A 12935-nucleotide genomic window follows, 5' to 3' on the forward strand; every position below is an offset into this window, starting at 1 on the left:
ATTTTAGACAATGAGAAAATCAAAATAAATTATGAAAAAGAATGTCACTTAGAAGAGAAACTAAAGTAAGAAGAAAGCAAAAGGAGCAGATAAAATTACCCTCAGCAACTGAATTATATACTGATGCTGCCTTAACAAATGCTTTTAATTAGAGTAGTATGGTAAAATAAACCAGATTACAAAACGTGATATAGAAGTCAACAGAAAGACGAAAATGGTATTCAAACCATAATTAGAAATGCTTTGGGCATAACTGGGAAATTGTAGGTATGCGTGCTTTCCAAAGAGCAGAAGAGACGACCCACAGAAACTCAGCAACGCTGCAGGGCCAGCATCGCTCAGGCCCTGAGCACAACACACCAGACGCCAGCGAGACCCACGGGCCTACCTCATGAGACCCACAGCTCAAACTGCACTGGCAACCCCCGGAACTCACTCGCTGACTTCTCCTCCTCTAGTGTTTCCCAGCAGAAAGGCTCCTCTAGGTAACGTTTTACAAGCATTTTATAGGGGAATTTTAAATGATCCTGTGGCCCTGCATCACATCAGGTAAAGATCTGATCCATCGCAATAAGTACAATAAGTCACTTAAAAAGAAAACATATCACTCACTTAAATTTTCAGATGTTACCATGAATTCTTCAACTTCATCATCAGAATCATCTATTAAGGGCATGAATGCATATCTGTATTAAAAAGAAGGGATAGTTTACTACTGTGCTTAAACCTGTTCAAGTTTCAGTTTATATCTAAAAGTCACTACATATAAAACCTACATTTTAAAAGTTTCTTTCTTTAATAAAAAATAAAAAATTAAATCATCATATTCTAGAGTCAGCAAGAACCACCGTGAAACCCTGCTGGTGAAAGCAGAGGTGGCGGCCTTTCTGGAATGCAGTTCTGCGTCTATATAGCCTATGTACTCAGGCAAGGGTATGTCCTGCTGTGCTGCTTTCTCCACCTGAGTTCTCTTCCTGCCTGTGATGTTCCAGCTTGTCCCCTGAGGAAGAGAAGGTCTGACTGGTGAAAATAAAGTCCTGGGGGATCCAAACACCCTGCTGATGGAGTGTTAATTGAGACTACCTTCCTCGAAGACCTTCTGGCAATTTAGTCCCATCTGCCTTTCATTCCACTAACAAGAGTTTATCAAGACAGATGTCCAACAGCACATTCAGAGAGTACTATTGATAACGGCAAGAGTCTAGAAACAAACTGAGAACTGCTTATATAAACTGCTGTATTCATACTCAGGAATGTCGCAGAGCCTTTAAAAATAATGTGGTGAGCTGGGCATGGTGGTGCAGGCCTGTAATCCCAGTGGCTGGGGAGGTTGAGGCAGGAAGATCACAAGTTCAAGGCCAGCCTCAGGAACTTGGCAAGGCCCTAAGCAACTTAGGGAGACCCTGTCTCAAAAAGTAAAAAAGGCCAGGCGCGGTGGCACACACCTGTAATCCCAGTGGCTCGGGAGGCTGAGGCAGGAGGACTGCCAGTTCAAAGCCAGCCTCAGCAATTTAGTGAGGCCCTAAACAACTTAAAAAAACCCTGTTTCTAAATAAAATATACAAAGGGCTGAGGATGTGTCTCAGTGGCTAGGCACCTTTGGGTTTAATCCCCAGTACCAAAAAGAAATTTTTTTTTTAAAAGTAGTGGGTCTACACATGACAACATGGAAAGATGCACCTGAAACAGGAAGGTGTGAAACAGTGCCATACATGTATGACTACCATTTCTAGAAGGGAGAGAAACACACAGACTGGCACAAGCGTCTTCATTTTTTCCTTGAAGGACAGACAAGAATTCTAACAGTTCTCAAGGCACGTTTCTGAACGTGGCACAGCCCTGCACCACCCTGGTCCGCCCTTCCTTTCCAGCTTTACTCCCCTACGAGACAAGCACAGGTGGAGCACCCCGATCCAAAAATCTGAAAATGTCCTTGTCAGTGCTCCAGAAAGCTTTGGATTTTGGAGCATTTTGTATTTCAGATATTCAGGTTAGGGATGTTCAACCAGTAAAGTTTATGCAAATGTTTAATAATTGAAAAAAATCCAAAATCTGAAATTCTTCTGTCCCGAGCATGTTGGATAAGACACTCAACCTTCCATCTGGGGCTGCAGCTCGGTGTAGAGCACCTGCCGAGCACACGAGGGCCTGAGTTCAAGCCCAAGCACCACCGTGTAAAAGAGAGAAAGGGCGGGGGGGGGGGGGGTGCGGGGAAACTGACTCTCAACCTCAGTTCTGACCTAACTGCCCAGTGCGCCTCCCACCACCCAGAAGATGCCCTCTTTCCCCAGCTCAGTCCTCCCTGCTGCTCCTTCCTGAGGGCGCACCAGCAAGCCTCCACCCAGGGTGGTCCTGGGCCTTCTCCCTGTGTGGTCTACGCGCCTCTCACGTCACGGTCCTGCACTCGCCATGGCTGCTGCCCCACTTGACTAACTATATGCTGTTTAAAAGGCAAAGACTACCCACCCCCCCCAGGTTCTCTAAGTGTTTCTGACTCTAAAAGGTGGTCAGCAAATGCCTGCCAACTTAAACTCTGTATGCTAGGTACCTCTGATTATTTGCTGATGGTCTCCACAAAAACATTATTACAATAAGGATAAGTGAGAAAAGGAAGCTCCAAAATGCCTCATCCACCCAGAGTTCCATCCAATCCTACAATAAGAGCAATTCAAACATGAAAAGTTAATTTTCTGGTAAACATACACATTTCCTATCTAAACAGTGCACAGTGACAGGGACTAATGACATCTCTCCAACAAGTCAGTCTTCCAAATAAACGAGGGCCTATTTTTTTAAGCCACCTATATTGTTTGAAATGTTTCTAAAGGGCTACTTACTCTTACGAACATGCCCTTCAATAAAATTTTAGGGTGAACCCAAAGATTTAGAAAAAAAAAAATCTAGGGCTGGGGAAGTAGCTCATTTGGTAGAGTGCTTGCCTCGCACGCACAAGGCCTTGGGTTCAATTCCCAGCACCATAAAAAAATAAAGAAAAATCCTAAAAATACACTTAGAACCCTGAGTAGAAGTACTGAGGGGAGGAGAGGAGGAGGAGCTGCAGAAGCTCCAAGCTCTTTCTTCATTAAACTGTCCTTAAGCAGTAGCAGCTCAGGACTCGAGGGGCACTTTGTGATGATTTATGCAGAACTAGAGACTAGCTCCACATCTCAAGAGACCCCTAAAAGAGGGGCTTCCACGTTGCAAGTCAGACACCCAGACACCCCTGGGGGAGCGGCTCCTGCAGGGTCACACTGAGCACAGAGCACTGACACTGCCAGGCTTACGGAACCCAGTCCCACCAAGACACAAAGCGGGCTGGCGAGTAACTCTGTGTAGAGTGTGGGCTGAGCACGTGCCCGGCCCTGGGTTCCATCCCCACTATCACAAGGGAAAAAAGAAAAAGAAAAAGATGAAGCCCACCCAACTTGGTGGTATACAAGGAGAAAGTTCTCCTGTCTTTCTATTTATTTATTACTTTCTGTGCTTGGATTGAACCCACATGCTAGGCAAACACTACCACTGAGCTACAGCTATAGCCCTTTCCTATTATTTTAAACTATATAGGAAGGGAATTTTTTCGAAATATATAAAAAATTTAGAAAAAGGCATGATAGAAAAAGAAGATTTAGGAGAAACTTTTTTAAAACTTTTTTTAAACTTCTTTTAAAGTTTAAAAGAGGCAAAGTTTTGATAATTCTATACAATATAGGTCAAAGTAAAAGGAAATTTTCCATTAAAAATACCTCTATTTGTAAACAAACTAAATTCTTCATATTTCCACAAAATAAAATAGTATAATTAAAATTAATGGCTGTTTAACTAGGAAGGTTTACTTACTGACTGGCATTTTGCAATTCTAAATGTCTTGGTTGTCCACACCATAAACACTATAGAAGCTGAAACACACATTAAAAAGTCACCTTTGGAGCAAGGAACAGGACTGTTGAAATGCTTTATCATAATAAGAGAAAGTTAGTCACTCACCCAGCACAGCAAATATGAGCGTGTTTGTAAAGTGCCTGTATAAGGAGAATTTCACTGTGTTCTTCCTCAGCCTCAGGGTCTTCATCGTTTGTGCCAGACTTATAAAAATGTGACAAAAGTTAAGGGAAAACATCTTAAATAGCAATAAATATCTAAGAACCACAGTAAGAATCCTGTACATTTCCAAAGTTAATACTGCAAACACCATTCCTAAATTGAAGCTAATAAAAACAGAAAATGTGATCACAGCCAACACCATATAATCCTGACACGTTACACAGAATCTGCTTTAGAATTCCCCCTGTCTGAGATCAATGAACACACTCAAGAGAAACCCGCTGGCAGGGAGATCTGGCTGGTGCAGCCCAGGCGGACCCTGTGCGCACCAGACCCGGGCAGACACGCCACACAAGGCCCCTGGACGTGTCATCTGGCTCAAGCGGGTCTGCTCACTTCTTTCCTATTTGTTTTTCTAGTCTATTCTCCTTTGATTCTCTGCATAACCATAATTAGGACGTTGGGTCATCTACCAATTTCACTCCATAAATTAAAAAGCATATGCACAATGGATCAGAACTTGGGTAGGTGGAGACCTTCCTGGACATGGCTGCAGGGGGCAAGCCACTGTACAGAAGGACAAGGACACGCATCTGTGAGAGTCACAACGGTCAGGCAGAGGAGGGTGAGGCCAGGAAGGAGGACCAGGAGTGGGGGCGGGGCTGGACATGGACCAGGGCTCTCCTTGAGGTCAGCAGGTGAGAGAAGGCCCTTCTGGAGGGCTGTGCTGGCTCAGGCTACGGGTCAAAGTTCAGGGCCTTGGGAAGGAGAAGTTTAAAGTGTGGTCCAGACAGGATTTGGTGTAGTCTGGCCAGTGGATACCCAGAGGTCTGCTAGTCACTCACGAGGTACAGAAAGGGCACCTGGAGGGTGGCGTGTGGCCTCCTGCAGGTAGGCATGCATCCTGGGTGGAGGGGCCTCTCCGCAGCAGACTCGCCCCAGAACACAAGTGCTGGGGATTTCTGAACCTGGCTCAGGTGACATCGCCTTTCTGAAGCAGGGCTTCCAGCCAGATCTCTATCTGGATCGCTGGTTCTCTCCAGAGCAGTCCAACCAGCACGGCTGGTGAACTCAACACCACCAGGGGCAGAGCCGAGGAGGATGAGGCAAGTTTTGCTTTTATGCCTATTTTAAATTCTAAATAGTTCAGCAATCAAAAACTGACTTTTCATGTGAAAATTGTGACCAGGGCGGCGTCACAACTCACACAAATGCTTTTAGTCCTTGAACAACGAGATGAAAAGCCTGGCCTTGTTTAATCATTTGGAAATGTTTTTTAAAAGCCAAGGAATAAAAACATCCAAAGCAAGCGGGAAGCTGCCTAGCCTTCACTCACCAACGCACTGCTGTTCTGGGTACAGTTTAAGTCACTCCTCCCGGGATGGGGAAGCAGCGGTGAGAGCCACCGGGCCCGACCCCCAATGAAGGTCCCGGCCTGCGCTAGGAAAGGATATCCACCAGCACAAGCCCGAGTCGAGAAGGGAGAGAGGCAGGCTGGCCAGGAGGACAAGGTCAGAATCACTCGCCTGCAGGAAAACAGCAAAACAGAGCAGAGCGGAGAGCGGGCGTGTGAGAAAAGCGGTGGCTCTGGAGTCCAGTTCTTACAGGAGTAGCTGCAGCAAGCCCCCCAGATGCGGAGGAGCAAGGTCTCTGGTCACAGCACTCATGCTGCACCCACCACGTCCTGCCTCTCCCTTGTCATCTGTGACTACTGGGGACACATGCTGGGTTAGTTTTCCCTCTGTTGTGCACACAGCAGACTTTCTGCCTTAGTAACAGGAACTGCCAAACTGCAATCTGAAGGCACACTTCACGAACCAAGGACCCCGCAGAAATGGACACTAGATTCTCTTTCTCCCATCAAGCTACACTGACACCAAGGTGATTCTCATTTCTGGACATCTTGTTTTCTTCCTCCTGGTACCAGGGATGGAGCCCGTGAGCACTCTTCTGCTACATCCCAGGTTTTTACTTCGACAGGGCTTGAGGCAGAGACTGAGAAAGGGCCCCAGTTAAGTGCCAGGCTGGCCTGGAACTTGTGATACTCCTGTCTCAGCCTCCCGAGCAGCATGCCTCCAAGCCCAGAGGGCGTTATTTCTGAACGAGGCCCCTCAGACTCTGCAAGGTCCGTGGACATAACTAATACTGGAGGCCTGCAACAGCCCTGCGCGGGCTCCACAGGGGGAGGCCATCTCTGATCCCAGTACTCAGATACGGTTAAGAACCACTGCTGTGAAGAGTAGGGATAATAAGTTCAAAGTCTGTAGTTGTTCTTCCAACTTGGAAGTATACCGAGAATTCACAAAGAGGGAACTTGCAGACTAGACTGGCCAGGCTGAGAAATCACGCCATTAGGGGCTGAGACGCCTCGGGCAGGGCTACCTCTGCCAGCACACCTGCAGAGAGGGGCCTTTCCTGTGGAGAAGAGGCTCGGGCAAGGTCAAGCCCTCTGGCCCTTCCTGTGAGAAACACAGATGAGAAAACGAAAAGAATTCAAGGGAAACAGTCAAAGGAAATTCAGTGGCAAACAGTGAAGGTGTTAAGGAGTGGAAACAAGAAGACATGTGAGCAGGAAAGCCACGGATGAGGAAAGGGTCGGCAGGATGAAGGTGGAAGAAAGACCATGTCCCGGGTGTGCACAACCTGTGCTCTGCTCCACCAGCTCACGTTTTCTCCAGAATGCCTCCCCTCCCCCAGCCTCTCCGCCCCCAGCCTGGGACTCAGGTCCCCGGAGGGTCACCCACTCCTGGCTTCCCTGGCCTGTGTGTTCTCCTTGGGTCGCGTCACGGCACGACTTCAGATCTGACCTGCTACCCGCGGCTTTCACCCGTATCTGTGGCGGTGCTGGGATGGAACTCGGGGCTCCCTGCCGCGAGGCCGGCGCTCCACTAGGGCTGCCAACAGTCCGGGCTGGCATTCCCGACCCTGTTTTCCCACGAATGCCCTGGGCAGTCCACACCTCCTTCGCTTTGGCTCCTCCTCCGAGCTCACCACCTGGAGAACGCGACACCGGCCCCGAGGTCCCAAGCACACGCCCGAGACTGGTCTCTTTAGAACCAGTTTCTAGCAGCACGGCTGCTGGACTCCGTTCCCTTCTGACCTGCGGCGTGCCTTCCTAAGGACTGCAAGTGACTCCTGACTGGGCCTGTCTCCTCCTCCTGGCCGCCTCGTGGCGTCCCTGAGTCTTGCTGGTGGCTCGTCGTGACACTCCTGCCCTCCACTGCAGCTGCCCGAGGTGACTCGTGGCCCCACACACCGCGCCGCCCTTCCCTCTGCCCCACTGTGTGCTTCCCACACGGGTCCTCAGCAGCGAGTCTCATGCTCCCAACCACCTGTCCCCCTCATTTCTCCCAGAAAGCCTTTCCCAGTTCTCCTCCTGCCAAGCCCCCGCTGGTCCTGCCAGTCTCAATTTAAACACTACCGTCTCTGCGAAGGCTTCCTTGGTCTTTATGCCAGAAATAATTTTTCTCCTCTCTCTGTTCACTCTAAAAGGGCAATGGCTGTTGCTCTGTTGCTGCTAGTTACACATCTGTCCCCTCTTTAGGCTGTGAATTCTCTAAATGCAGGGAGTCTTCTTCACCCATGCAAGGCACCTACGAAGCACTTACACGCTGGCTGAACTAAAAGGGAAATACGAAGACAGTCCTTATTGGGGAGTTATTACTTCTTCACCTTCAACTAAACTTATACCGAGAGAATGATTTGTGGCTATACTTCATTCTATGATTATTACAAATTAAAAGTAATCTGATTTTAATGATACAACAAACTGTTTTAGAAGGACACAGTAAAGGATATGAACCACACAAAAATGGAGTCAATAACTGCTAAAATAATGTCACCCAAGACAACAGCTAAGTGGTTAGAACCCTAGAAGACAAAAACGGGGAAACCTGAGGGTAAGTTTCATTACAGTGCAATTATCCTCTGATGAAGGAACATTCGGCTTATTTTATAATTGTACTATGTCACATAAAAGATTATCTCTCTTAAGAGAACTGTGTTTAGCATGTGGAAATTGTCTATTTGGAAGTAACGAATGTCAACTGGTCATCAGCTCATTTGAAAACAGCAATGTAAAACTACTATGGGCTGGCAAACAAAAAGTGCCAAGTCCCAAGTCTCCCAGAGCCAGTTCTTTCAACCTCCTCCCTCACAACAAACCTATGGCCAGGGTGCTAACGAATCGAACTCCTGACTCTCCTGACCCACTGTGAAGGAACAGAGAGGTAAAACAAGGAGGACGCATCGCAGGCATGGACCAACTGAGACCACACCCTGACCAGTGGTATGTAGGACAGTCACTAAGAAGTTATGTACCTGTTTAAGGAAATACAATGTTACACTCCATTTAGATGTGGAGTATGTATCTTCTCTTTTCTTCCTAGCAAAGAAAAATTTCCTGTGAATTATATAAATATAAATGTGGAGCTCATTATATGAAAAAATAAAAATAAATCTAGAAGAATAAAAGAGCAGGTATATTTAACAGGTGGATGTGTCACACATAACAGAAAGAGAAATGAGGTTTTGACATTTCTGGACAAATGTCCTGCTCCTGGGGTCAGCTCGTAGAGGAAAGCTTCGTGGTGACACACACTTGCTCCTCTGTGCACGATGATCTGACTTATACATCTAACCCAAAGGTCACTCTGTGTGGAATGACAAGGTAGGTACGGTCACCCTAATCACTTGGTCCAATCACTTGTCAAGGAAGGCCAAAGCTAGACACCTAGGTCTCGAAGATGGAAGTGTGAACACATCAGCAGCCCTGCTGTCCGTGTCACCAGAGTCCTTTCTCCGAACACTACCACCTCCTGGGTCCAACCTGGGGTCTGCTGAAACCCCAACAGCCACAGAGAAAACGCAAACTAGTGAGACTCAGGAGAGTGATGAAATGTCACATCTATGTGCCTGGCGGGGGTCATGAGCTTTCTGTTCACTTGACACATTTTAAAACCCAGAATGAAGGAAGACATGAATACACACAGACTGAATAATGACAGACAAGCGTTCTTCATGGAGAATAACTGAACGATTCAGAGATGGAGCTTATTCTGGGGAGGACATTAGCTGGGATTGCTACAACCCACCATTTCATTTTAACAAGGACTCTGTCTTCTTCAGGAAGTACCAAAAAGGGAAATATCTCATAGGAAAAAAGCTCTGCTGGGGTCTTTTTTTAAATTTTAAATAAATTCTGTCTTTAAATTAAAAAAAAAAATCATCTCAGGAGCAAAAACAAATTTCACAGCAACAATAAAAGGGGTGGCGGGAATCACACAGCTCTTACCCCGACGACCCGCATCACGCCCTCGACAGCAGCGAAGATGAAGTAAAGCAGGCCCAGTCCGATCACCCGGTGCATGACGGTTCCTAGACGAGGCCTGGAGCGAGGAGGAGGCAGGAGGAGGCAGGTGAGAGGGCACACACGCAGCAACCGCGCCCTCTAATCAACTCAGCCGGCTCTGGCTCCAGAGGCCCGGCTGAGGCCCGGCAGAAACAGGCCTGGGCACTACAGTCCCTTCCTCTAGGACCCGAGGCTGCACAGATGCCAGGGAAGCAACAGTTTGAGGCCACAAGAGGATTCTGCGCAAGTTGACGCAACACAGTGACCGTAACTGGGCACTATTTCTGCTGAGGGGACCGCAAGGTTGGGGAAGCCTGGAAGGTAAGTGCCCACATCCAACAGCCACTGGCAGAACTCTTTCTCCTGCTGACATGGCTTACAAACCGTGGTGAGGAAGGTCCACCCGGAGGCAGTTCACAGACCTTCTGACTTGAGTGGAGCAAGAACGGTGCGGAGAGGGAGCACCAGGACTTTCCCTGACCTCTGCCTCCTCCACTCATAACAAGAGCGCTAACAGAATCTAGTTTGCGTTTTTCACACTGAAGAGTTAAAAATAATATTTCTGACTTGTAAAACATGAATGAACTGCAGAAATGCAAAGATGTGGAGTGTGTATCTTCTCAATAATATGAAAATAAAGAAAATTTCATGACATTTACAAATCAGCATTGATCGCAGCACATACATTTCAGAATACACAAAAACCCTCTTCTGAGTCTACTAGAATAAAAAACTGATTTTGAAAAAAATAAGGTACTCATTTTAAAACAAAATCTAAATAAAGATTAAAGTCTATAGTTGATCTTCAAAATTATTTACCTAATCTAGTTATAACCAGCTAACCAGAATGCCCAAATAACCAGAACTCGTATTGCTCCGACTCTAAGAGTTCAAGGGAACAATCCAACAGTGGAGGACTTGTTCAGAAAGGGCCTGTGCCCCAACCCAACCCAGGCTCCAGCTCCTTCTGCAGCAACAGCACACCTGTGTACCTGAGGTTCACAACCAGACCTACGTGGCACAGCCGACTCCCCCCTACGAGGGTGCTGTGCTGTTCCAGGTTGTCTACGTGCGGGCCACAAAGCAGCCTCTTTGTTGAGAAGAAATCTCGATGAAGTCCAGTGGAGAACCTTTTTAACTCCCTCAAGCCCTAGCTCACATGCACATGCAGGCCTTCAGTGCAGGTCACTGGGCACCGGCTAAGGCCTGCATGGGGGCTGAGTCAAGGACCCAAACCAGCAAAGCTCCTACTCCATGGAAGCCACCAGAGCGTGAGGGGACAGGCAGTCATGCTAAGTATGCTCTGGGTGGCTCTGTAAAGAAGACGTGGGACAGAGACACACAGCATGCACTGGCAGTGGAGCAGAGGCTGGGAGGAGCACCCGTGAGGCTAGCCAGGGTGCCCGGCTCTTGGGTGGGCCTGGCACAGATGGGAAGCTGGACCTATCGAGGTTGGGATTTTGCCAAGAAGGCCGCCCAAGGAGAAGTCAGGGGAGTCCGGGGTCTGAAGTCCAAACGAGGGCACACCAAGGCAGGGCTCGAAGAGGAGTGAGGAAGGACCCGCCGCGACGGAGGGCAGAACACACGCTGCGCTCCTGGAGAGAGAGCAAAGGCAGGGCTTGCGCCCCAGGCTACCGGCTGGACACCCGACTGGCACTGACCAGGGCCACACAGACAGGCAGGGGAGGTCATGGTGACCTGACAAGAGAAGGCTGAGAGGAGCAGTGGGGCAGAACCTCCCCGGGGACGTTCAAGAGAACACAGGAGGCCGAGGTGGCACCTGCGACCAGGGATGAGGCAGAAGCAGGCCTGGGGCTTGCAGGCCTTGCTTTGAAGAAGGGCGCAATCAGCGGCAGGCCGACAGTGACCCGCCAGGGAGGAACGCTGAGAGGCAGGGGAGACGGGAGCTGGCGTGGGGGCGGTCTGATGGCTGTGTGGGCACAGGGCAGGGACGGCCCGGGAGGAGGCCGGGACCTGAGGGCGACCACGCAGAGGCTCTCTCAGCGAGGAAGGAGCCCAGGGAGCTGCGAGGGAAGGTGTGATGGGAGACTAGAGGCGGGGAGGAGCCGTTCTGCCAGGGGTCTGGGAGAACTGCCCCTGCCGTACAGAAAGTCACCGGGCAGTGAGGGCCAGGGCTGTTCCCGGGCAGATGTCCCCGTGCAGGTGTGAGCCTGATGCAGACGGAAAGCTGGGCCTTCCACGGCTGGGCTGCAAGGCGGTCAAGAAGGCCCTCCAGGACAATCGGGGGCAGCAGGGGGCCAGAACCAGGAACCAAGTGAGGACACCATGGGGAAGGGTGCTAGGGCCGAAAGGTCAGAGGGCACACGGGGGTCAGAACAGAAAGCCAACCTGAGAGTGAACAGGAGACAGGGGACAAAAGTTGGAAAGGTGTTGCTCAAACTGAGCTCACGAACAGGGTGCAGTTGACCACGACAGGAAACCAGTGGCTGTAACAGGAGCAGCCAAGGGCAGGGGAGGCCGGCGTGAGCCCGGATCAGCGAGGGGACTAGCGGAAGTGCAGGAACTCCAGCCGGGGAGGCCTGGAGGAGGAAGAGAGCCTGCTTGCAAGACGGAGGGCAGGGCGGGAGTCTGGCAGTTCAGTCTCCTAGGAAGCCGGCAGGCGTCTGAAGGTGTGAGCTTCTGGGAAGGAGAAAGTTTAGGGAAGCAAGGAGAACAGGGGTCTGAAAAAGCAAGCGGGTGAAGAGGACAAGGTCTCCCACACTCAGGACCTGGGAGGACAGGCCTGCTGGGAGGTCCTCAGGGGACACGCGGCTTCGTCTAACCAACTCTACAACACTCAAACGTGACTGCGAAAGCTTCGCTGTACTGGCTAGAAAACAAAATGGCTTGACCTATAAGAGACACTTTAGATTTTCCACTGTCCTTAGAGTTAACACTTGGTTAGCCTAACTATAAAGTTATTAGAATTCAAATTCAGAATATTTATTTGGCAATAACATAAAATACCTATTTCCGCAACCTTTTTATTTTTGGCTGGGTATGGAACCTAAGACCCTGCCCATGCTAGGCAAAGGCTCTGCCAGAGTTCCAGCCACAGCCCAGGAAGTCTCTTAAAACCATTTTCTTGCAGATTTTCCCCTGGGGATTTGCATAAAGCCACTGAGGAGTTGCCAGTTCCACCAAGGTCATGATGTACCTGAGTCACCAGGTGAGAGACAAGGTGTGCCACCCCCAGTACTTACTTCACAATACCATAACCCAAGCTCACAATGATCACCAGGAGGCGGGCCAACGTCCTCTTAATGGCAGATATCAACTCCGCAAATATCAATAAACCTTGGGCTGAGGGGAAAAAAGAAAGTACTTCACCGTGTGCACATCTCAAGGCCTTCACCCAAGATTCTAGGCGTGTGCTATGGATCACTACAGTCTGAGCACTGAGTCACTAGCCAGATTTGGTTCAAAAGTTCTCTAAGCCAACTGATGTTTGAAAACCTCAGGGGTAGAGAATTCACAGCCTGATGAAGTCATCCAAATCTGATCGGCTCTGCTGGACAGCACTCTTCTGTCTCCTGAGCTTCCC

General features: G+C 49.1%; 1 protein-coding gene across 2 annotated transcripts in view; it reads right to left on the minus strand.

Moving 5' to 3' along the window:
• Tmem87b (transmembrane protein 87B) overlaps nt 1–12935 on the minus strand; it is a 49259-nt gene that overhangs the window by 20739 nt on the left and 15585 nt on the right. Inside the window, exons 9-15 of one of the 2 annotated variants that reach the window (XM_047522370.1) lie at nt 12595–12694; nt 9335–9428; nt 5496–5567; nt 3985–4093; nt 3838–3896; nt 2549–2652; nt 613–686 (exon numbers count right to left, since the gene is read on the minus strand). In XM_047522370.1, coding sequence (XP_047378326.1) covers nt 613–686; nt 2549–2652; nt 3838–3896; nt 3985–4093; nt 5496–5567; nt 9335–9428; nt 12595–12694 — 612 coding nt within the window. Of the gene's footprint in view, nt 1–612; nt 687–2548; nt 2653–3837; nt 3897–3984; nt 4094–5495; nt 5568–7839; nt 7912–9334; nt 9429–12594; nt 12695–12935 lie in introns of both variants that reach the window. The other variant, XM_047522369.1, reaches the window with a different exon arrangement.

Source organism: Sciurus carolinensis, chromosome 13 (assembly GCF_902686445.1).
Source record: "Sciurus carolinensis chromosome 13, mSciCar1.2, whole genome shotgun sequence".
Classification (NCBI taxonomy): Eukaryota; Metazoa; Chordata; class Mammalia; order Rodentia; family Sciuridae; genus Sciurus; species Sciurus carolinensis.